General features: G+C 42.5%; 1 protein-coding gene across 1 annotated transcript; it reads left to right on the top strand.

Moving 5' to 3' along the window:
• The first annotated feature begins 4478 nt into the window (after positions 1-4478).
• On the top strand, positions 4479-21913 carry CT55 (cancer/testis antigen 55). The gene is made up of 5 exons (XM_039225545.1): positions 4479-4572; positions 7150-7331; positions 12496-12640; positions 20636-20748; positions 21509-21913. Exons 1-5 carry the CDS (start codon positions 4479-4481, stop codon positions 21701-21703), a joined length of 729 nt encoding a protein of 242 aa, XP_039081476.1. The 3' UTR covers positions 21704-21913.
• Positions 21914-23560: the final 1647 nt, after the last annotated feature.

The following is a 23560-nucleotide window of genomic DNA, read 5'->3' as shown; positions in this document are numbered from 1 at the left end:
AGAGGCAGGGAGAGAGAGAATCCCAAATTCTGGATTTGAACCCATGAACTGTGAGGTCATGACCTGAAACCGAGAGTCAGATGCTTAACCGACTGAGCCACGCAGGAGCCCCTATACACATAACTTTTCAAAAAAAATCTGTCTGGGGGTGCCTAGGTGGCTCACTTTGTTGTCTGTCCACTGTTGATTTTGGGTCAGGTCATGATCTCAGAGTTGGTGAGAGAGAATCCCAAGTAGGCTCTGCACTCTAAGTGAAGAGCCCGACTTGGGATTCTATCTCTCTTTCCCTCTGCCCCTCACTCACTCACACATGCACATGCTCTTCTTTCTCTCTTAAAATAAATAAACTTTTTTTAAAAAACTGTCTGCAAGAAGTAGATTCACAATGATCCCATCTCAGTTTCACAAGGAGGGCTGGCTTGAGTATTTAGACTCTCTCAAAATGCCTGTTCAATACCACACTTGAACATCTCTGTGGCATCTCTATAACTGTGTAAGGAGCTCAGCAAATTGATATATACTGATCTGGCAATTCCTACCTACATGACAAAGGGAAAAAAGGGCAAACCTGAAGCATCAAAGAAACTGAAGGAGGCAGTAAGGAACAGGACTAATGGGTGGTTCACTTTACCACCCAAGCACAAATTCTATCTCTGTTAATACATCCTTCAGAAATAAAGGGGAAATAAAGACATTCTGAGATGAAAAAAATTAAGAGAAATTTTGATCAGCAGATATATCCTTAAAGAATGGCTAAGGGAGGTTTCCTAAATAGAAAGGAAAAGGTTACCTGAGGGGGATGGCACTTTAGGAAGGAAAAAGAGTAATTGGAACAGGTAAAAATAAGAGAAAACATAATAGATTATCTTCTTGAGTTTTCAAAGTTATTTTGATGGTTGAAGCAAAAATTATAATTTCATCTTATATGGAGGAAATACTTGACATTTATATTTAAAAGTGAAAAGGTTAGGGGTGCCTGGGTGGCTCAGCCAGTTAAGCGTCTGGCTCTTGATTTTGGCTCAGGTCATGATCTCACAGTTCGTGAGTTTGAGCCCCACTTTGGGCTCCGTGCTGACAGTGTGGACCTGCTTGGGATTTTCTCTCTCCTCTCTCTGCTCCCCACTCTCTCAAAATAAACAAATACGTTTTTAAAAAATTATAAAAGTGAACAAGTTAAATAGCTCTAAATGGAGTAAGATTTCTACACCTCACTGGAAGTGCTTTAATTTGTCAATGGCAGTAGGCTATGGTCAGTTATCATGTATATATAGCATCCCGTTTTCTTACTGTTGCTTCTTACCTTATTTTCTCCCTATCATTCTTGGAAAAATAATGCTTTTATCCACATTTCCCATTCTGTTACATAAGAGGGAAACCTTTCTGCCTTCTTGATCTGTTCATGGTGTCAGAAACCCCTTTGTCTTACCTTTAACCAATTTGTCCTTAGTTCCAAATATCACTTTCAGTTAAACCCACAAGCTTATGGGTGTTACCTATCAAGTTATGCTACTGTGGCCCAGTGTCCCCATACCTTGTCTCCCTCTTTCTTCAGTCATAACTGTACTAGCTCAGTGAAATCCCTCCATCTTTGCAGATTGTATAATCTTCAACACCTTCCCTCTTCTTTTCCTTATCTAACTGTGTCCTGTCTCCCTGCGCCCAACGGAAATAGAAATCAGATGAATCCTCTTTGCAAGACTTTTAGAAAGGACTGTTTTAGGATGAGATGACCTCTCAGAGGATGTTCTCCCAACTCCTCTGATTCCTGGCTTGAAAGTGTCAATCAGAAAATTCTGGCTAATGGATCTATCAATAACCAGACCCTAGCTAGAGTAGTCTGAGTTCCAGCTGGTTTCATTTTTGTCTGTGGTGGATGGCATTTCCCATGGACCTAACTGTTTAGGTAGCTGGTGAATTGGAGGTGAATGTTTATTGGGATGTTTGGCTGTCCCTGTCAACATCCATAGCAAATCAGAAGTTTCCCATTGGTCCATCCCATTAAAACTCTACAGTTGCCTTAAATGGGAACTTCCAGGAGATGAATGTGACTCTGGGTTTACCTCCATAGTGAGAGCCTTTCTTCCTTGGGTCAGAATAAGTGCCAATGAACACATGATCAGAAATCTCTTTGTAACATTAGGAGAGGTAGCTGATTCCACAGCCAATGGAGTGGTAGCTCAGCAACGATCACTTGACTCACTGGCTAAAATAGTTCAGTATAATCATGCAGCCTTTGATCATCTACTTGCTGAACAAGAAAGTGCTTGTGTGATAGCCAATACCACCTGTTACACTTGGAGAAATTCCTCTGGGGAAGGAGAAGCCCAATTGCATAAAATGAGAGAACGAGCACGTTGCCTACAATGAATTTAACCTAAGGATCCATGGTCCTTTGATCTCTTTTAGGTAATCTCTGATTACCTTTGGGTTGGGGTTCCAAGTTTAAAACCATTGCTGAAGCAGGATTTGTCGTGTTACTTTCAATTCTACTTTGTATAATTATTTCTAAGCTTTGTATATGAGCCTGATAAACCTTTGTAGAAACTACATGTGGAACAGGGTGATACTACCTCAGTGCTTTGAGATGATCTCCAATGCTTACAACCCTGATATGATATACACTTTAGATGTGAATGCTTGAGAGTTTTCCTACCTACCCTTACTTGCTATTAATGTGATCTCAACGTTTTTCCAACCTGTGCACTTTTCTTCTGATGTGATATGGCAACCATGAAGGGCCCTTCCTGACACTGAGGGACAAAATCAGTAAATGTGGAAAACCTGACTCTTGATCAGTGCTGCTTTAGAGGAAAAGGATCAAAAGGGGGAAATGTGAAAATGAATCCTCATTTAAAATGGAGTGGGAAAGCCCTAAAGGGAGAGCTTTCACACACTACTGTTTGTCAACAACATCTGTAGACCCCAACAGGAAGAAACTTACTTTCCTACCCCAGCAGGAGGAAGGATGATTTCCTCCTTCCTCAGCAACAACTCAGCCAATGAGAGGCCATCACAACCCTGGACTCTCACTCTCCTCCAGTGACTTTCCTTCAAAACCACACACCCCAAATTCCTCTCCTCTATAAAAGAAAGCTCTTGCGTGTACTCTGTACTTGCTTACAGTTCACTATAGTTCATGTGTCCTGAACTGCAATTGGTAAACTCATTTTCTTGTTATAATAACTGGCTACTTTATTTATTTTTTTAAGTTTATTTATTTATTTTGAGAGACCGGGGCAGCACGAGTGGCGGGGGGGCGCAGAGAGAGAGAAGCAGAGGGTGAGAGAATCCCAAGCAGGCTCTGAGCTGCCAGCACAGAGCTTGACCGGGGCCCGAACCCACTAAACCATGAGATCACAACGTGAGCCGAAACCAAGAGTCAGACGCTTAAGTGGCTGAGCCACCCAGGCGCCCCACTGGCTATTTTAGTTTTAAGGTTGACAAAGACAACCATAAGTCTCATTTAAAATTCTTAATATGGCATCTGCATGATCTCCAAAAGAAAATAGTAGTGGTGCACCTGGGTGGCTCAGCCAGTTAAGCGTCTGACTCTTGATTTTGGCTCAGCTGATGATCTCACAGTTTGTGGGATTGAGCCTTGAGTCCAGCTCTGCACTGTCGGCACGGAGCCTGCTTGGGATTCTCTCTCTCCCTCTCTCTCTCTGCTTCTCTCTCTCTCAAAATAAATTAATAAACTTAGAAAGGATTTAAAAAAAAATAAGTGGCTCCTGGGACTATAGTGCATAGTGAGTGCTTTGGCACCGTTGGCTCCTTTCCAAGAGCAAGACACAGCCTATATTTTGATACATATGTAGACGTGCAAGTTCAGCTTTCCAACAGTATCTGTGGTATCATTTAACATTGAGCAGAAAGCCGTTGCTTAGAGCTGCACACTGATCTCTCCGTGGAGTGAGTGTAAGGGTGAGGTGGTAATGTTGGTGGGGTGGGGGCCAGAGTGGGGGTGGTGGTGGTGTGTGGATGGCGCCTAGAGAGAGACAAAGGAAAAGAATTAAGGTCGTGAGGAGTGAGGATTACACATCTGAGAGCAAGGTCCTGGGGCAAGTTGCTGTGCCACCTTCCAAGACAGGCATCAGTCCCTCCCTACAGAAGCCCACAAAGACCCTCTACTCGAAGAGGTGCAAAAAAGGGTCACACTGGAAGTGATTACCCATCAGCCACCGCATTTCTGCCCTCGCCTCTGATAGGGGGAGCCCCATGAAGTCCCGCCCATCATCTTACGGCTTCTCATTGGCTTCCACTGAGCCCGCTACGCTCCCATTGGCTGGATGGTGGGCGCGCTTAGGCTCCTCATGTGGCAGCCGGAACGAAGGCTCTCCGAGGCATCTGACTAGGCGTGTGGCGGTGCCGAGGAGCGGGCGCGGCGTCCCAGCAGCTCTGTGATAAGAGTGCGGCTGGGAGGCCGAGAAGCCAGCTTGGTGCAGTGTCTGGGGGGCACAGGCTGCCCTGACAACGGGACCATGCTTCGGTTTATCTCCAGGGCTCTTGCCTTCTTCCGGAGGAAAATGGACTCTTCGGAGGCCGAGAGGGAGCAGTATATGAGCCTCCTGGAAGGTACTCAGTTCGTCTCCCCCCTCCCAGGGGGATGCGCCTAAGGGTGCTCCCCTATCCTGGTTCAGAGCCCCAGGGGCTCAGAAGGGCAGGCACCGCATGCCTGTGGCAGCGCCTCCTTTGGCAGAAAGGCGTCCTCGAGTCCCTGAGCACGCCCCGAACTCTCCTGCCCAAGGTGACGGTGGTGTAGACTGGTGTAGCTGTACCCCACCCTTGCATTTCCCCAGATGCCCTTGGAATTTACATTGTGCGTATGCTATGCAAATGTCAACCAGATGCCTTTTCATATGTCCAGTAGTAGCGGGTCTCCCCAATTTGAGGGCGCATTTGATCTCGTTTCCCAAACACTCGTGTACTTGAACCCAAGCGGTCAAGTCTTAAGTCGGCTGCTGCTATACGGCCAGGGGCCCCATTTAACATGCTCACAGTTGTGTCCTGAAACCCTGCCCCGGAGTCTGGCACTGGGGGGATGACTCAGGGGACACCAGCGCGGGCGTCATCGTGTTGAGGGGCCCCCGTGAAAACGGACAGGGTTTGCTGGGGTGGACGGCGTCCTTGCTCTGAAATGCGCTCACTGAATGAGCCGAGCGCTCGTCTGTGCCAAGAACGGGGCTCTGGGCCTCAGGGACATACGTGCCATCTGACGCTCGGAAAACCCTCACGAGGGAAGTCAGGGGACTGTCACGTCCACTTTATAGCCGGGTCAGGGCCACATGCCCAGGGGGGAGCGGGCACGCGGCTGACGTGTGTGCTCCCACCTCAGAGGCACCTCCTTCCACAGGATAAGTGCATCTTAGGTCCTCACAGTCCTCCCTGCTGGGACCAGGCCTCCCTGGTGGCCGCACCTCATGCAGCTTCTGCACGCAGAGCCCTGGAGAGGTGGCGGAGTCGCGGCGAAGTCGGCCTGTGCCCGCGGCTTAGCCTTAGCGGGAAGCTCTCCTTGCCACGTGCGGTCGATGTAGTTTTGCCCGTGGGACAACGCAGAAGAGTTTCTGACATATTTTCATGTGCCTGAGCGCAGTTGTTCCCTTGTCGCTTCCCCTTTCTTGTGATATATATATATCACATATATATATGTTTTTATATAAATTTATTATAAACATGTATATTTACTTTTAAGTAATCTCGAAACCCAACCAGGGGCTCAAACTCACAACCCAGAGATCAAGATTCTTATGTTCTGAGCCAGACAGGTGTCTCTTTCTTGTATTTTATCATTTCACTTGATAAATTTGACTCATTTTTTTTAAAAAGGTTTTCAGGATTTTCTTAGCTTCTGAAACCATACTCTATTTTTTTAAGTTTATTTATTTTGAAGGGGGGAGAGAGAGAGAGAGAGAGAGAGAGAGAGAGAGAGAGAGGATCCCAAGCAGGCTCCTCGCTTCCACCACAGAGCCCGACTGGAACACACAAACCGTGAGATCATGATGTGAGCAGAAACCAAGAGTGGGGTGCTTAAAAGACTGAGCCCCCATGTGCCCTCCCCGAAAGCATCATATATTATAGTCAATATTTCTCCCAGCCTCACTTTGGGGAGGCACCTAATGCGTTGTGGTTCATAGTGCGGACTCTGCAGGCTTTGTCTCCAGGTTCAGATCCCAAATTATGGCTTACTTGGTGTGTTTGTTCTGAAAAAAATAAACCTGAGTGTTTTGGATGCACATTTGGGCTAGATTTAAACCCCCAGATCTCTGTATGCGTGTTTTTGGTGAGATGTTTGAATAATCTCCAGATGCTGCTGCTGCTGCTACTGCTATTGTCGATAATGATAAAATTCTATAACAATATGGCTGTTTAAAGACTCTCTGGATGCAGAAAGCATGACAACACCTAACATGTAAACTCTAACCTGTGGGAGAATTCACAGTGTTAAGCAGTTGACATGTACCTGTCGGTACATAATAATTAATTATATAATTAATATAATTAATAATTATATATTATATATAAATGTATATATTATAATAATTATATAATTAATAATTATAACAACCCTTTGCCCCCCCCCGCTTTGTTGAGACATAATTCACACATTGCACTGTAAGTTTAAGGTGTACATTATGACTTATTATATGTATATATTGTGAAGTGATTACACAATAAGGTTCATTAACACATCCATCACCTTATATAGTTATCCTCTGTGAGTGTGTGTGTGTGGGGGGGGTGAGGACATTTAAGATATATTCTCTTAGGCAGACATTAATAATGTCCTGGTTTTACAGATGAAAACAAATTCAGAGAGGTTAAGAAATGTGCCCAGAGTTACACAGATGGTAAAGGGAAGAGCTGTGTTCACAGCCAGTCTGGTTCCTGACTCAGGGCCCTCTATGGCAGGGCTCCACCACCAAGGGCATTGGGCCGCTGTGCCTTACAAAGAAATGGTGGAACCAACCTTTTCACATGGGCATTCCGCCTCCCAAACACTTAATCACTCTGCCCCTCTGTATCTCAAACTACGCCTGGTTTATTTCTAGATCTAGATCATTGTCTACCATACCTTCCTCCAGTCAGGTTTGTTTCTCCTGTGTACTTACTTCAGAGACTGATTAATGAAATGTTTTTCTTACCATCTCTTAGGTGCCACCAGGTTAAAAACTGTGCAGGGAGCTGTGACGAAGGTCTGTAGAGATCACGGCTTGATTGATGACTTGATCTACTTTGATAGTGATGCTGTGGATGGCAATGTGTTTCTGAAAGTGGGACACAAAGTCACTGCCACTGTGGAAGAAGATAAAACATATGGATTGAAAGCGATCAAAGTAAGATTAGTATGTGTCTGGGGACCATCTTTATTTCTGGGGGGCTTTCAACCTTGCTTCTATTTATTCAGTGTCACTAAGGCGACCTGGAATGGCAGAGGTAGAGTGGAATTTGAAATCCAATTCACTGTATTGTGTGGCACACTTGTTCCTATCTATGGAGTGCTTTCTGTTTATAAAAGTAGGAATCGTATATCTATTCTTCAGCATTAAAAATATGGTTAACAATAATAATTATTAGAGTCTATATTATTATATTGCAACTTCCTTTTCTCACCCCAGTACAAGATTTTTGATTTTGTTGAAATGTAATTGCTAGGTGAACAGACATGCATTTTATTTTTTTAAGTTTATTTATTAATTTTGAGAGAAAGAGAGAGAATTCTAAGCAGGTTTAACCAGGTTCCATGGTTAGGACAGAGGCATGGGCTTGATCCCATGACTCTGGGATCATGACCTAAGCTAAAATCAAGAGTTTGACACTCAACTGATTGAGCCACCCAGGTGCCCCAAGAGTCTCCATTTTTAAGGACATAGTTAGATGACATTTTTAGTAAGTTTTACAGAGTCACCCAACCATCACCTCAATGTAGCTATTTACCATTTTAATAGATACTGTCAAATTTTGCTTCAGCTTTATTGTACTAATTGGCACTGTCAACAGCAGGCTGTGAAACTGCCTGTTTGCCAAAATTGACAAGGATGGAAATATCTCAGTCTTTGAAATCTTTGCCAATCTTTAAAAAAGGCAGTCTCATAATTTTATTTTGCATTTCTTTAAGTGTTGGGGAGAGTACAACAATGTTTTTTTTTTCTTTGAGCTATTTCTATAGTAGGAGCCTCAGAGCTGTTTGTATGTTATGGAAATTAGAGCTTTAGGAAATTTACCATATGAACATTTTGCCAGTATTTCCTCCAAGACTGGTTTTTCAATTTTGTGGAGTTTAACTCTTATATACTAAAATGTGTCCATCTTGTCTAGGTAAACTGACTTGCCATTTTCTGAGACGGAGAAGATGAGGGATGCAGGGAAGTTCAGGATAAGTTAACTTTTGTCCATGCTAAGCTTGAGATGCTGATGGGACACCACGTCTGTAACTTGGCGTATTCAGTTCAGGGACAGGAAATAGGAAGGGGATGTAACCTGAGGTTTAGATGGAGTGTCTCCAGGAGAAGATGCTTGCACAGAAGCCGGGCAAAGTTTTTCAACTGGATCCAAAGCTAAGAGGTTGAGTGCTGAGAGCAGAGAAAATTGACCCCTGGGTTTGGCAACTTGGAGGTTGCTGGTGATCTTAAGAGCAGTTTTATTTAAAAAAATTTTTAGATGTTTATTTATTTTTGAGAGAGACAGAGAAAGAGAGAGAGAGAGAGAGAGAGAATCCCAAGCAGGCTTTGTGCTGTTATTGCAGAGCCAGATGTGGAGCACGAATTCACAGTGTGAGATCATGACCCGAGCAGAAATCAAGTAGGATGCTTAACTGACTGAGTCACCCAGGCGCCCCTTAAGAGCGGTTTTAGAGGCATGTTGGAGATATAAGGCCTAATTGGAGAGCAGTAAGGAGGGAATGGAAGATAGGAAAGTGAATGTAGATGATTCTTTAAATATCTTTTGCTGGGAGGAGGAGCAAAGAAATGAGACTGAAGGAGAAATGAGATCAGGGAGGTTTATTTTTTTTAAGATAAGACTAAGACTACACTTATTGTGATGAGCAGTGGGTAAAATATAAAATTGTTTTTTTATTTAAATTTCTTTATTGTTTTATTTATTTCTGAGAGAGAGAGAGACAGTGTGAGCAGGGGAGGGTCAGAGAGAGAGGGAGACACAGAATCTGACACAGGCTCCAGGCTCTGAGCTGGCAGTCAGCACAGAGCCCGATGCGGGGCTCGAACCCATGAACCGCGAGATCATGACCTGAGCCGAAGTCAGATGCTTAACCGACTGAGCCACCCAGGCGCCCCTAAAATTGTCGCATCACTATATTGTACAGCTGAAACTAATATAACACTGTATGTCAACGATATTGGAATTAAAAAATAAAAAAGTAAAAATGAAGGCAGCTACAAAAAATTCCTGATGGCAATAAAAAGAGAATTGATGCAATGGAAAGCCAGACCATGCTTCTGGTTGGAAAGAATATTTAATAACTTTTAGTTCTTAAATTGATCCATAAATTTAAGCTAAAGTGAATAAAATTCACAAAGATACTTAGCAACAAAAAAAGATGGGAGCAGCTAGAGAGTGTTTGTATGTTGATTCATTAGAAAGAGAAAAATCGTCTATGTAAGAGGAAGAGAAGCAAAACTTAGTAGGGGCTAAGTCTACATGGAGAAAAGAGGGACTAGTACCATGTGCCCAGTGCGGGGGTGGGGGGGCCGCTATGCCTTGGGTAAGGCGCTTGGAGGACCCTCCATTATTAGAGGAAGGAAGGCAGAGAAAGCTAGGATAGGGTGCCAGGAGGTTGATACAGGAGGTCCTACCCAGTGGCCTTTATTTTCTCAGAGAAAATATCAGGGTTTACTAATTTTGCATTAATGGACATCAAATATTTGTGTAATTAAAAAACAACAGTGATGTTTTAGTCTTGAGGTGTAGACAGATGGTTTCAGATTGTGAGAAGGCACGTTTACTAAGTATAGTGGTTAGTGTAGAGACAGGCAACAGGGAGGTCTTATAGATCACACATTTGGATATTGACAGTAGTGGTAGTGGATAAATAGTTGGGAGCCTGGTGCTTCATTCCTCAGTGAAAGTGAATGAGGGGGAAATGACCATGAGATTGGCACTGGAAGCTGGAAATACATGGATAGATAAATGCAATTAGGCCATGAATTAGGCTACTCAAAAAAGAAATATGAAAAAGAATTTACACCTCCATGGATCAAGTTTCCATTAGAAGTTTTTCAACATGAAATTCCACTACAAGGAGGTTATCCTACAGAAATAAATCAGGCAAGTAGGCTACGTATCAGGATATAAGCCAAATGTTCAACTATGTGGAATTGAATCAATAAATTATGGCACTTCCATTCAATGGCATGTCATATTAAACATTTTTCAAACGTTTTAAAATAAACTTGCAATATCTATTGACGTATTTGTGATCATTTGGTAATACATTAATAATACATGTATAATATTAAATTTTTTCTTAAAATAGTTCACAGATATTTCTGCATAGTAAAAACATCTGGAGTGGGGTAAGTATCAGAATGTGGTCAGTGTTTACCTTTAGATAGGTAATAGATTTATGGATTATGTGTAGTTGTTTTTTGCTTTTGTCTCTGTGTCTCATATTTTTTCTGTAATGAACATGTATCATTTGTATAATTAGAAAAGCAAAATATAAAATAAAGGCCACTACACTTCCAATAACAAAGGTCTTGAATGCTTCCCTATTGTAGAAAATTCAGCCATAATTTTGTCTTTTTAAGTGTCTTTTGAAATTTTTGTCTTTTTAATGTTTATTTATTCTTGAGAGAAAGAGACAGAGCACGAGCAGTGGAGGGACAGAGAGAGAGAGGGAGACACAGAATCCAAAGCAGGCTCCAGGCCCTGAACTGTCAGCACAGAGCCCGATATAGGGCTCAAACTGAAGAACCGTGAGATTATGTCCCGAGCCAAAGTCGGATACTTAACCAACTGAGCCACCCAGGCGGACCTATTTCTTTTTAGATCTTCCCCCTTCCCCCATTATCTTCCCAACCTTATCTCATGCTCTCTCTCTCTGGGTGGACTGATCTGGAATCTTTTCGTTTTCTTCCTTGTTCCTCTACACTGAGATGTGTTTTGCTCCTCCCTTGCCATCTCCCTGCTTCTGTCCTCAACCCTACCCCCATTTGCCAGGTAAAAGTCTCTTCTCTCACAGCCTATAGCAAATCCCACTCTCTCCAGGAAGTTGTCCTATATTCTTCTTTTTAAGTTTTTAAAATTTATTTAAAAATTTTTAAGTTTATTTATTTATTTTTGAGAGAGAGAGATAGAGTGCGCAGGGGCGAGGGAGAGAGAGAGAGGGAGAAAACCCAAAGTGGCTCCATACTGTCAGCATGGAGCCTGATGTGGGGCTCGAACTTACAAACCGTGAGATCATGACCTGAGCTGAAACTAATAGTCAGATTCTTAACTGACTGATCCACCCAGGTGCCCCTAAATAATCTCTACATCCATGTGGGGCTCAAACTCACAACCTCAAGATCGCAACTGAGCTAGACAGGCACCCCTGTTGTCCTATATTCTTTCAGTCTGAAATTTTCTCCCTACTGGGAATTCCCAGAAGCCAGCATTTGCACTTGGTTTTACCATTTGTCACAACTTGCACTGAATTAGGGATTTTTGTCTTTTACTCCCCTTTGATTGTGACTTGCTGGAGGGCAGCAACAGTATATCTCTTACCTTCAAATCTAGTACTGCCAGTGCATGAAACCTGGTTGGTACACAAATCATGTTTTTAGACATATTTTATTTTTTTTAATTTTTTAATGTTTTATTTATTTCCGAGAGAGAGAGAGAGTGAGAGAGAGAGAGCGAGCAAGCGTGAGCTGGGGAGGGTCAGAGAGAGAGGGAGATACAGAATCTGAAACAGGCCCCAGGCTCTGAGCTAGCTGTCAGCACAGAGCCCGACGCAGGGCTTGAACCAACGAACCATGAGATCATGACCTGAGCCGAAGTCGGACGCTTAACTGACTGAGCCACACAGGCATCCCATTTAGACACATTTTAAAAATATATGACACTGGGCGCCTGAGTGGCTCAGTCGGTTAGGCCTCTACATGACAGATCAACACAAAGACTGAGTCCTCATTTAAACAATGGACTTTAGTTAAAATTTACTGTGTCTGTCTTGGTTCATCAATTGAGCCAATATGCCAATCAAACAAATGCAAGATGCTAGTAACAGGGCAAACTAAGGATAGAGGAAAGGAATATATGGGAAATTTCTGCTCAATTTTTGTAAACTTCTCTAAAAAATAAAGTAATAAAAGATATAAAGCTCATTCATTATTTCATTTTATCATCATCTCGTGTCTATGATGTTTGTCAGGTGAAATCTATTCACCACTGTTTGTTATAGTTGTTTAAACCACTTCTTGAACAACACTGATTTAAACATATTTCTGCCTTTTAAATTTGTGTTCTGTCTGCGGTAATTGTTTCTTTATTTCGCAGGTGATTCCTTTCTGTGATAGTTGCCATGGCAATGGAGTGTCCGACTCCTACGCTAGAGTTACATTTGCCTGTATTAACCCTGAAGTGGAAGGAGCTTACTACATTGATCATACAACTTACTTCTTGCTAGATGTTGTTTGTAAAGGTACAATTTACATCTTTTAAAATTTAATATTAGGTTTTACCTACTTTTTAATTTTATAGATTGGATTTGGAGATGGTTATAGGCATCATTTCCAGGGTCAAATTTGGAACACACTATTTGGCAAGAGGATTTTCACACATTAGAACTACTTCTCCAGCATCCTTGGCTCCAATCAGAGGCTCTTTAATACTTGAGGTGAACCTTTAGAGTTGAAAATAATGTGCAGCAAGGGACAGATACATAATGTTCTTAAAAACTCATGCTATCATTTGTTACCGTTTCATTTATTGGATGCAACGGCTAGTATTTTTGTAATTTTTCCATTAATATAGGCATCAAATTTCTAATCTAACAGAAAAGCCTTAAGGGATGCTCTTTTTATTTTTTATTTTTATTTATTTTTAATGTTTTATTTATTTCCTAAGCGATATGACCTAAGCGAAAGTCGGACACTCAACCGACTAAGCCACCCAGGCGCCCCAAGGGATGCTCTTTTAAAAAAATATTTAAATGCTTTAAAATAAGGTTTGGAGGGGCGCTTAGGTCATGATTTCGCGGTTCGTGGGTTCGAGCCCCGCGTCGGGCTCTGTGCTGACTGCCAGCTCAGAGCCTGGAGCCTGTTTCAGAGTCTGTGACTCCCTCTCTCTCTGACCCTCCCCTGCTCATGCTGTCTCTCTCTCTCCTGGAAATAAATAAAACATTAAAAATAAATAAATAAAATAAGGTTTGGAGATAGCCTTGTACGTTTCTGTTGGCTTGCAAACTGGCTCCTGTACATGGAGGGTGAGGAGAGACCGAAGAAAGAGGCAGACCACTCCCACTTGGTAGGTGGCCAGTATAATAACCAAGGAACTGACATACGAAGCTTGTCTTGAGTGGACACCAAGTGAGCAGATCTCTGCACGCACCTGCCAAAATCTTAAACACTTACATAGATGCCTTGGGTTCAGTCACACATGCTGTCCAGGCGGCCTCAGCAAAACCTTAATGTCTAAATGCTATGTCCTCCAGCTGTGGGAGTGGTGAGCAGAACATGACATTCCAAGGGCAGGGGAGTGGGTGAAGAGCCTTCAGCCACCCCAGGTCCAGCTCATGGGTCAATTAGTGGTCACGTTCTCTTGATGACCTCCTCTAGCATTTTCTGTGTGTGTGTATACTGTTGTTGAATTCTATTTGGTAATTATTTGGTATAACATTTTACTGTTGTTGTTGTTATTTTAGTTTTTTTTTTTTTAACGTTGATTCATTTGAGAGACAGAGAGAGACAGAGCATGAGTGAGGGAGGGGCAGAAAAAGAGGGAGATGCAGCATTTGAAGCAGGCTCCAGGGTCTGGGCTGGCTGTCAACACAGAGCTCAATGCAGGGCTCGAATTCACGAACCGTCAGATCATGACCTGAGCCTAAGTCGGGTGCTTCACCGACTGAGCCACCCAAACGCCCCAACATTTTGTTGTTTTAGGCCGAAAGCAATATTTGTTAATTTGTTGCTGCTATTTGAATTTAACTCAGCACATGATAGAGTGCTTGGTATTGGCAGGACCGAGATAGGTAAGACTTTATTAAACCGTGCCTACAAAGAGCTCACAGTCTAACTGGGAGAGACAGATGCGTGGATACATTAAAAGAACATGATGAAAACAACATTACTGAGCAGAGGAGAGAAAATGACTGCTGTGGGCAGACTTGGGGAAGGCTGTCTGGGTGAGATGCTTTCCCACCAGGGCTCCATAGCCCTGCAACCTCCTGCCAGGCTGGATTTTGAAAGACGAATACAAGTAAAAATCTTGTACCTGTTTAAGGCCAACCAGCTGCTGTTTAATTTGAATATAAAAGGGGAAGTTAGTTCAGCCACACCAGGCAGCTTTCCATTTGATTTTTCTTGGATTTAAAAGCCAGGACTTGACCTTAGATGGTAACCATGGAAGTCCCCAAAGATGATTATCTGGTGGCAGCTAGGATTTTAAGACACATTTAGTTAGAAATACCCAATTCTAAGAGAAAAGGCCCCTGTGATTGCTAAGCTCTAAAGTCAATTTCCTGGTTCCTATAACCATGCCGACTGGAAGTCACCGCCCATAGTAGTAGCTCTTGCTAGGGGGATTCTTGTCAACATGGGAAACACTTGAACATGTCTGTAATGTCAAGGGGATTGATTGAAGGTGCTGGAGAGAGCCCGAGGGACTGATGGAACCAGGGCCCTGAGGCATACAGAATGGCCGGGACCCAAAGCACAGGTGAAGGGATTTATCGCTGCAAGATAAATCGAGTGAATCAGAGTAATAGACTTCCCTAGGGTAAAAAAGAGGGTGGATTAAAAAGACCTGAGCACCTAATCAGTCATAGTTAGAATTGTCAAAATAGCTGCTGTTGATGTGATTATGAAACCCAATGAAAATGGCAAAAGACAATTCCAATTTAAAAGCATAACGGGAATCTAAAAAAAGGAAAAATTGGGTGAATTTTTTCGGTCCCATACAATGGGAAGTCATTGTGCATTCTTTTCTTGTTGATGTTCATGCAACAGAGTAAATATTTGAGTGCCTGGTTCTGTTCCAGGTGCTATTTTCCTAATACTTGCATTTTAATGAGCTATATCACAGGCAATCAGCAAGTATTCCCACCCTAAAAAAGAGAGAGCTCCAGGTTATTCTTTACTCACTAGGACTTGAACTAGGAGCTGAGAGTGTGTGTTCTTCTTGGCATGGCGTGAACGCGTTTATATGTCAGTGGGAGGCGCTCTAATGTGTGCTTTGGGGCTCAAGATCCCATTTGTTTTGACTTGCCTCACAGGATGGTGGTGATCAGCCTCATTAGGCACACAGGATTTGAGGGTTTTGGTCCATGGGTGTTGCTCATGGGAAATGGTTAACATCAGTAATGGGTCCAGTATTGTGTTTTGTATGTGAATAAACAATAAATCTTAACCACTTTGGTGAAGGATGCCAAAATGGAATTGAGCATTCACCTCAGGGCAGAGGTGGAGGGGGGGTCTACCAAGTGCACAATGTTGCTATTTCATTCCCCTTTATTTTTCAGGTTATGGGTTAATATAGTCCTATATCCTACATACCCTTATGTAACCGCAACCTGAGTTAGAAGCCTGGGGTCACAAAGAAAGTTATTTCTTTAAAAAATATTTATTTATTTTTGAGAGAGAGAGAGCGCGAGCAGGGGAAGGGCAGACAGAGAGAGAGAGAGAGACAGAAACTGAAGCAGGCTCCATGCTCTAAGCTGTCAGCACAGAGCCCATCGCGGGGCTTGAACCCATGAACTGTGAGATCATGAACCCGAGCAGAAGTCGGACGCTTAACCAGCTGAACTGCCCAGACGCCCCAAGGTTATTTATTTTCCAAAATATATTGGTTTGAGTGCCCACTTGAAAGATTAAAAGCAAATTCTATGTAGCCTTCTTATCCCTTTTTGGACTTTCCCTCATGCCTTGAAGTGTCCAATTGTACAGCATCTTACTCAGTTCAGAGGTAGTTTCCCTGTTTCAATATGCCACTGTAATGACCAATAGTCACTACAAACCCCTGTTCTTCAGCTTCTGACATTCTTATGATTTAATTCAGGGGACTGGAGTGGGCAGGGAGATGTTGGAATATTTATTCCCCTAGATACCTCATTCCCAGGCTGCATGTTGGCAATGACTTTATGCATCTACCAAAGGCCATAGCTTTTGTAGAGCAGCCCTCTCCTTCAGCTATAGCTATAGGGTGACCATATCCTCTATTGTTCAATCTGAGTCATTAAAATTTATTTTAATGTTTATTTGCTTTGAAAGAGAGAGAGAGAGTGCACGCAAGCAGGGGAGGGGCAGAGAGAGAGAGAGAGAGAGAGAGAAAATCCCATGCTGCCAGCCCAGAGCCTGATACAGGACTCGAACTCATGAACCATGAGATCATGACCTGAGCCCAAATCAAGAGTCAGATGCTTAGCCGACGGAGCCACCCAGGCACCCCCAATCGTAGTCATTCTTGAGACTAAAATGGGGTGTTAAATGGATTAAAATTAAATCAGCTTTTGAAGTGTTTGTCTATGACTAACAAATTATTTTAAATTTGGACATTTAAAATAGTATTAATACAGTTTTCAAAAACAAAATTAGTTCTAAAAAAAGAATGTCTCTGAGTACATCAACGGAAACGTTTGCATGCTTCATCAAATTGCGATCCAGTGTCCAGTTTTGTAGGTTCTCTTAATTTCCTTCCATTCTGCGATGGAATAGAAATGTCTCCAATACAACACAAGAGCTGCATATGAAGATTTTGGCCACACCATGAAATGTCCTTAAGTGTAATCATCTAATTTCAGTTTTGTACAGCAGTGGAGCTCTGCTGGTTCAATGTATTCACTTCTTCCATTTTTGAGGGGAGGGAATTTTTGACCTCTCTCCCTGCAAACGTCATATGGACGGATAAATATCATTCTCTAAAAGCTTCCAAACTTGAATTTTGGCACTATGTTGGTTGACTTTTTTCAATTAAAGGTTTTCAACTGATTTTAAGCAGACTGTAACCAAACTTGAAAGGACTCGTTTCCAAAAAAAAAAAAAAAAAAATCACTACCATAGACAGTTGGGCTGATTTCACAGTCCTTCAGAGGCTCACGTGTGCCTAAAATCCAATTGGTCTGTGTAAGAAACAGAAAAAAGTAGTAAGAAAAAAAAGAGAAAAGTAACCATTCTGAGTCATTATTATTATTATTATTATTATTATATTACTAAGTAAACTCTACCCCCGGTGGGGCTTGAACTCATGACCCGGACCGAGATCAAGAAACATGTGCTCTGCTGCCCGAGCCAGCCGGGTGCCCCCTGAGTCATTATCCTTTTGTATTCAATATTAACGTTGTTCCTTGTCTCGGAGGTTTGTAGTTGATATTTTGAATATGTAAATACATCCAGGTATACACACGTACATGCTTGTCTTCTAAATTTTGATTACTACAGCTTTGGTTTCAGTTGGTTGAACGTCATGGATGTTTAGATGTGGGTATGAATTATGCTTGCACCACAACCAATTCCAATTCCATTTCTGTTCCATCAGTTTTCTAAATTTCCAAGAACATTATGTTTACTATGATACTTTATTCCAAATTTGTATTTATGTTAGCACTGCCAAAACAAGGGCACCTGGGTGGCTCAGTCTGTTAAGCGTCTGACTCTTGATTTCAGCTCAGGTCATGATCTCAGGGTCATGAGATCGGGGCCCACGTTGGGCTCAGCATGGAGCTTAGTGTGTGGAGCCTACTTGGGATTCTTTCTCTCTCCCTCTCTCTCTGTCCTTACCTGACTCGTACTCTCTTTCTCTCAAAAATAAATAAATCTAAAAAACACTGCAAAAACAAATGATTATATTCCTGTAGCAGGATTCTTGCACAGAGAGTTGTGACACCGAAATTCCACACATGAATGAAATCATATGGTGTTTGTCTTTCTCTGACGGACTTATTTCGCATAGCATAATACACTCTAGCTCCATCCATGTTGTTGCAAATGGCAAGATTTCATTCTTTTTGATGGCTGAGGAACATTCCACTATACATATATACCACCTCTTTATCCATTCAGCACTTGTTGGACATTTGGGCTCATTCCATTATTTGGCTATTGTTGATAATGCTGCCCCATTGTAGGACTTTTATACTGAATTTATAACAGCGTTTATACTAATATTAGCTATTTTGCCTCTGCCAGAGAAAACTTGCACAACTTTTGTCAAAGCTCTTCAGCCAAAGATCAGGTTAGGCTTGGTACCTGTTTCAGAGGGGAGAGCGCACACCGTGGTGGAGCTCAGTTACAGGGTTCAGTTACAGGGTGTCAGGAGGAGCCCAGTATAGGCTTTGAGATTTAGTTGGGTGTTTGGGGGAAGGTGTAAGGAAGCAAGGGTTAGCCCTAAATTGGATGCTGTCAGAGAGTGGGGCAATTCTATTGTTGGTTATTTTGTGGGTGGCACAGCAGCCTTGCTTTTTTTCATGTTGAGACAAAATTATGAAAAGGCTTTGTTCTGTTTCATTTTTTCAGAGTCTCAGTGTGACTTTATCTGAGGTTGTATCCTATGAGATTGTTTATGTCTAACAGGAAAACGAAATGGCCTGGCTGTGAGTGTCAGACCACACTTAATAGTTATAATATTGAATTCTAATTATCATAATATAATATTATTTTATAGTTATAATACTGAGGTCTAGCTGTGACTAGTTTTGGACATTAGAGGCTGATCTTTTTCTCTCTCACTTTGATTCCATGATTCGGATGGAAGGAATCAAACCATTACTGGAATTCACTTAACTCTTTCTTCTTTAAAGCATCTGGCATCGTTTGATCATTTGTGAAGTTCTTCTCGTAATGGAGCTAAGACCTGAAGAGCTATTGTTTCACTCTTGCAATGTACCTAAGAATGTATGTCAGTGTACCTTTTGTAACTTCTTATGTTAACTTGTGGTCTTTGTGCACTGTTCCTTAAAATATCTACTAAGTTGTAAACTGAAAGCCTTAGGGGATCTGGTCCTCTGGTTTCTTGTGGATAGTGATATCCCTGTGGCCCCCATGGCGGAGAGTAAATGTTGACAGACCTAATGTTGTTTTGGTCTATTTGGGCCGCCATAACAAAACACCATAGGCTCAGTGACTTAAACAATAGAAATTTATTTTCTCACAGTTCTGGAAGTTGGACATCCAGGACTGGGGTTTCAGCCAATTTGGTTTCTGGTGAGGGGTCTTTCTAGCTTACAGTTTCTGGCTTCCAGCTTCTGGCTCACCAAGTCCTCATCTGACCTTTCCTTGGTGTGTATGAGGAGGAGAGAGAGAGCACCAGCTCTCAGTGTGTCTCCTTACAAGGACACAAATCCTACTGGGTTAGGGCCCCTTCCTTATGAGCTCATTTATTTATTTATTTTTATTTATCTCTACACCCAACGCAGGGCTCAAACTCCCGACCCCAAGATGAAGACTCACATGCTTTACTGACTGAGCCAGCCAGGTGCCCCTCCTTATGAGCTTATTTAATCTTAGTTACTTCCTTGGAGGCCCATCTCCAAATACAGTCTCACTGGAGGTCAGGGCTTCGACATATGAATTTTAGGGGGACACAAACACTCAGTCCACAGCGCAGATGAATTACATAATTCATATATTCATCAACTTCCTTGGAAAATTAACTCATTACTCATTTTTCCCTAAGCATGCATTCATTCTTTTGCTCATTGCTGCCAAAAAGGTTTATTGAAAACTAAAAAAAGGAGTTATCAAACTATTAAACAAATAAGTACTTATATATTTATACTATAACAGGAACATTCACTAATCTCTCCACTGTATGACAAGACATCTGAGCTGAGGTTTCCTATTAATGTTTCATGAAAACGTAGCCTAGAGTGTCTCACATCTCTCAGTGAGCCTCCCAACTTAACAGCCTGGGAGAATCTTGCCATTTTTAGGCTGTGGCATGTAGTTGGGGCTGACTTTTTGCCAGGCACTATTCTATGAGTTTTATATGTACTGGTGACTTGTCCCTTCACCTCTGTGTGGTAAGTACTACTACAATTATGCTTCTCCTTTTATAGATGAAGAAATCAAGGCACAGAGAGGTCAAGTAACTTGATGAAGGTTGCAAGCTGAGTAAGTGGCAGCATCAAGGTTTGAACCGAGGCAGCCAGAATCATAGTGGGGCCCTGACTTACGTGCTTCTCTGCCTCTCCAGAAAGCCTTGTGAATGGGACCAATGGTTTAAGAGATCCCATGCTGCTCTCAAAGAGATTGCCCTGTGATGCCCAGTTGACGCTTTTCCCCAAGAGACTTTGTTAAACCAGGGAGAAAACCAATGCATAAAGGATTATAAACATCCTTTCTGACAGAATTACTTATAGGTTACTTGTCTTAAAAGGTTCAAGATGTAATAGAAACTATTTTAGGATATTGCAACGTCAAAGTAACACTGAAGCATAACATTACCAAGGATATTCCAACTCGACTTCTCTCTGTGGCTGTTTTAGGTTTTGAGCCTTACCAAGGGGACCGAGTAGAAGTTGAGCTTTGCACCCAGTCCGACACATTGGGCAGAAGGGCCATGTCGGTGAAGCCTCTGAGACATAAGCATGTGCATGAGGTATAGTTTGTTTGCATGTTGCTCTTGTTATTTGTTTCTGCTTCTCTTCCCACTAGTGATCATTGCTGCTGCTCGCGATTCTGTTGGGGTGTGTTGGGAAGCCGTTCTTTGCCAAAGAGGGTTCTATTTTCTTATTGAATGGACCGTGCTTCTGAAGGGAAATAATTCAGGAATAATGTAGGACACACATGTAATTAAAATCTAAATTAGGTAGTTTACTTGGGAGGTATTAAAATGCTCTGAGAGCAACCAGAATAGTAAACAAGTCGTGTTGAGGGAATTGTTGGGCAAGAATGAATGGAGAGGTTGTGGGACCAGAGCTTGCAGTAAATGCTGGGTGTGATTTGGATAGTGGAGATGAGAAATGAGTGGGAAAGTCAGTTTGCACAAAGGGACAGATGGCGCATGGGATGTGACCCAGGAAGTAAGGCAATGGCATTCGGTTGGCCACCACATTCCTTTCTCACTTTACCCCTTTCACTCTCTCAACCATAGAGAGGTTAATGGACATTGTGTGTTACATTTAGAGCAGAGTTTCTAATCCAAGACCAGGGCCCCATCTGCAGGGATACGGACTTGGCTGCTGTGAGGTGGGGTCTGGGTAATTTTCCAGAGTGCTCTAGGTGTGACAAGCATGGCGGCCAGGCTGGGAATCACTGATTTAGAGTGACCTACAGATTAAGGCCAGATTAAGGAGGTGTGGACCTTGTCACAGTGTACACTGCTTTTACATACACATTTTTATTATCTGTACTTACAGGTCTACATTACTAGCCTACATGGAAGAAAGGGGGTGATAGACGACAGCATCTTTTTCACCTTGGAATCTCTGAAGCTTCCTGATGGATACATACCTCAAATATATGACATTGTTAATGCTGTCGTGGTGGAGAGCATTCAGTCCTGCTATATGTGGCGAGCAATCTCCATGACTCTAGTGAAAAGGTGGTACTGAGAAAACAGCATTTGTATTCGCTGTGAAGTGTCTCTTCTCTTGTCAGTGAAGGGCCTGGTTTAAAAATGTTTTGTGAGAAATAGCTTAGTAAACCTCAAGAATTAGTTCAAATACAACCTTTTAAGTCCTGTAGGGGTTGGCTAAATGGAGAGTACCTTCTGGATAGTGGTCAGCATTTTTCATTGTTGATTAAAGACATTTTCATCTTAATCCTTTGTGATAATCTTTTATTTGTGATTTTCTCCTTTTAGCGGATCTGTTTCTTTTTTAAGTTAATCTGCATCCTCTGGCGTTTTTTCATCCTTAGAAGAGTTTCTCCTTGAAGAACCTTTGTTTTTAGGACATAATGTGCATCACGTTTTTGTTTTTTTTTTTTTTTAATATTCTGAGTTTGCATTACAGATCCCTGAGATCATCCAACCATGTTGTGGTTAGTTCCCCAACTTTATGGTTAGTAGGTGGAGTCAATATCTTTTAGATTTTAGGTATTCATTCATTGATTCACTCTAGAAATAGTGATTGCCTTCTACATGCCAGGTGCTGGGGTTACAGCCTTGAACACAAAGGTTATCCTGATGGAACTTGCCTTCTGTTAATGCCCACCTGGCTTCCCCGGGTCATGGGGTCACAGGACAGAAAGGAGCAAGTGGGGGCAGTGTCGACTTTCCCCATGAAAGTCATCCTGCTGAAGCAGCACCACATCCTGTGGGAGCTACAGAGAAGCCCACGATTGTACTGGAGAGACACAGGGGCTGTGGTCTCTCCCACTTCCCCACCGTATTCACCCACTGGTTTGATGTGAGGGATCGTGTTCTTGACACTGACAGTGGCTTCTGGTGGTCCTTGATCATCTTTCTCACCCCCATCAGGGCATCACCCTGGTCTCCCTGAATGGGTGGTGTCTTGGCACTAGGACCAGGGAGCAGGAAGTATCCATCTGGGCTGTGTTGGAAACAAGGTTTTAATAAATCACATGAAAACCCAGGGACCTGCCACCCCAAGTTTCTGGGGCTCTGGTGTTCTGTGGTAGAGCTTCCCAGCCAGTGTGCTGGGAGTGAGGAGCAGATGTACTGATGTGCGGATTCCCCTTGGCTCATGTAGAGGTCAGTGTAGCAAAGGAGAGGAACCATGACAGTCGTCTTGAGCAACACCAGCCCTTGTACCAAATCTGACCTGTGCTATTTTAAACCACTTTATTGAGAGGTAATTCACATAACATGCCATTAACCCATTTAAAGTGTTCAAGTCTGTGGTTTTTGGAATATCTGCAGTGGTATGCGGCCATCACCACTATCTTAATTTTAGTACATTTCCACTCCCTCTTAAAGACACACCATATCAGGAATAAAAATCAGATTGCACATTTCACCTTTTTTGACAGAGTCACATACACATTTTAAAGTCAGCTCCTCAAGCGGTTCTGAAGCCCCATAGACATTGAGACCCAACTGCATTCAATTGGTCACACATATGGCATCAGATGCTATGTGCGATCTGGATTTCATCATTTATTTTATTTTATTTTTTTATTTATTTCTAGGAGAGAGAGAGAGAGAGAGCGTGAGCAGGGGAGGGTCAGAGAGAAAGGGAGTCACAGACTCTGAAACGGGCTCCAGGCTCTGAGCTGGCAGTCAGCACAGAGCCCGACGCGGGACTCGAACCCACGAACTGCGAGATCATGACCTAAGTGAAAGTCGGAAGCTTAACCGACTAAGCCACCCAGGCGCCCCAACGATCTGAATTTCAAATTGCCATCCCCACCCAGGCGTGCTGCTTAAGTTTTTAAAATGTGTAACCATTAGCCAGATGCAGTCCATCTTCAGCTCAAACTCAAGTGTCATAAGACCATTGTTCACC

This window comes from Hyaena hyaena, unplaced genomic scaffold (genome assembly GCF_003009895.1).
Source record: "Hyaena hyaena isolate Hyena2069 unplaced genomic scaffold, ASM300989v1 scaffold_2320, whole genome shotgun sequence".
NCBI classification, from domain to species: domain Eukaryota; kingdom Metazoa; phylum Chordata; class Mammalia; order Carnivora; family Hyaenidae; genus Hyaena; species Hyaena hyaena.
Note: the sequence above shows the minus strand (reverse complement) of the source record. Positions and strands in the feature narration are given on the sequence as shown.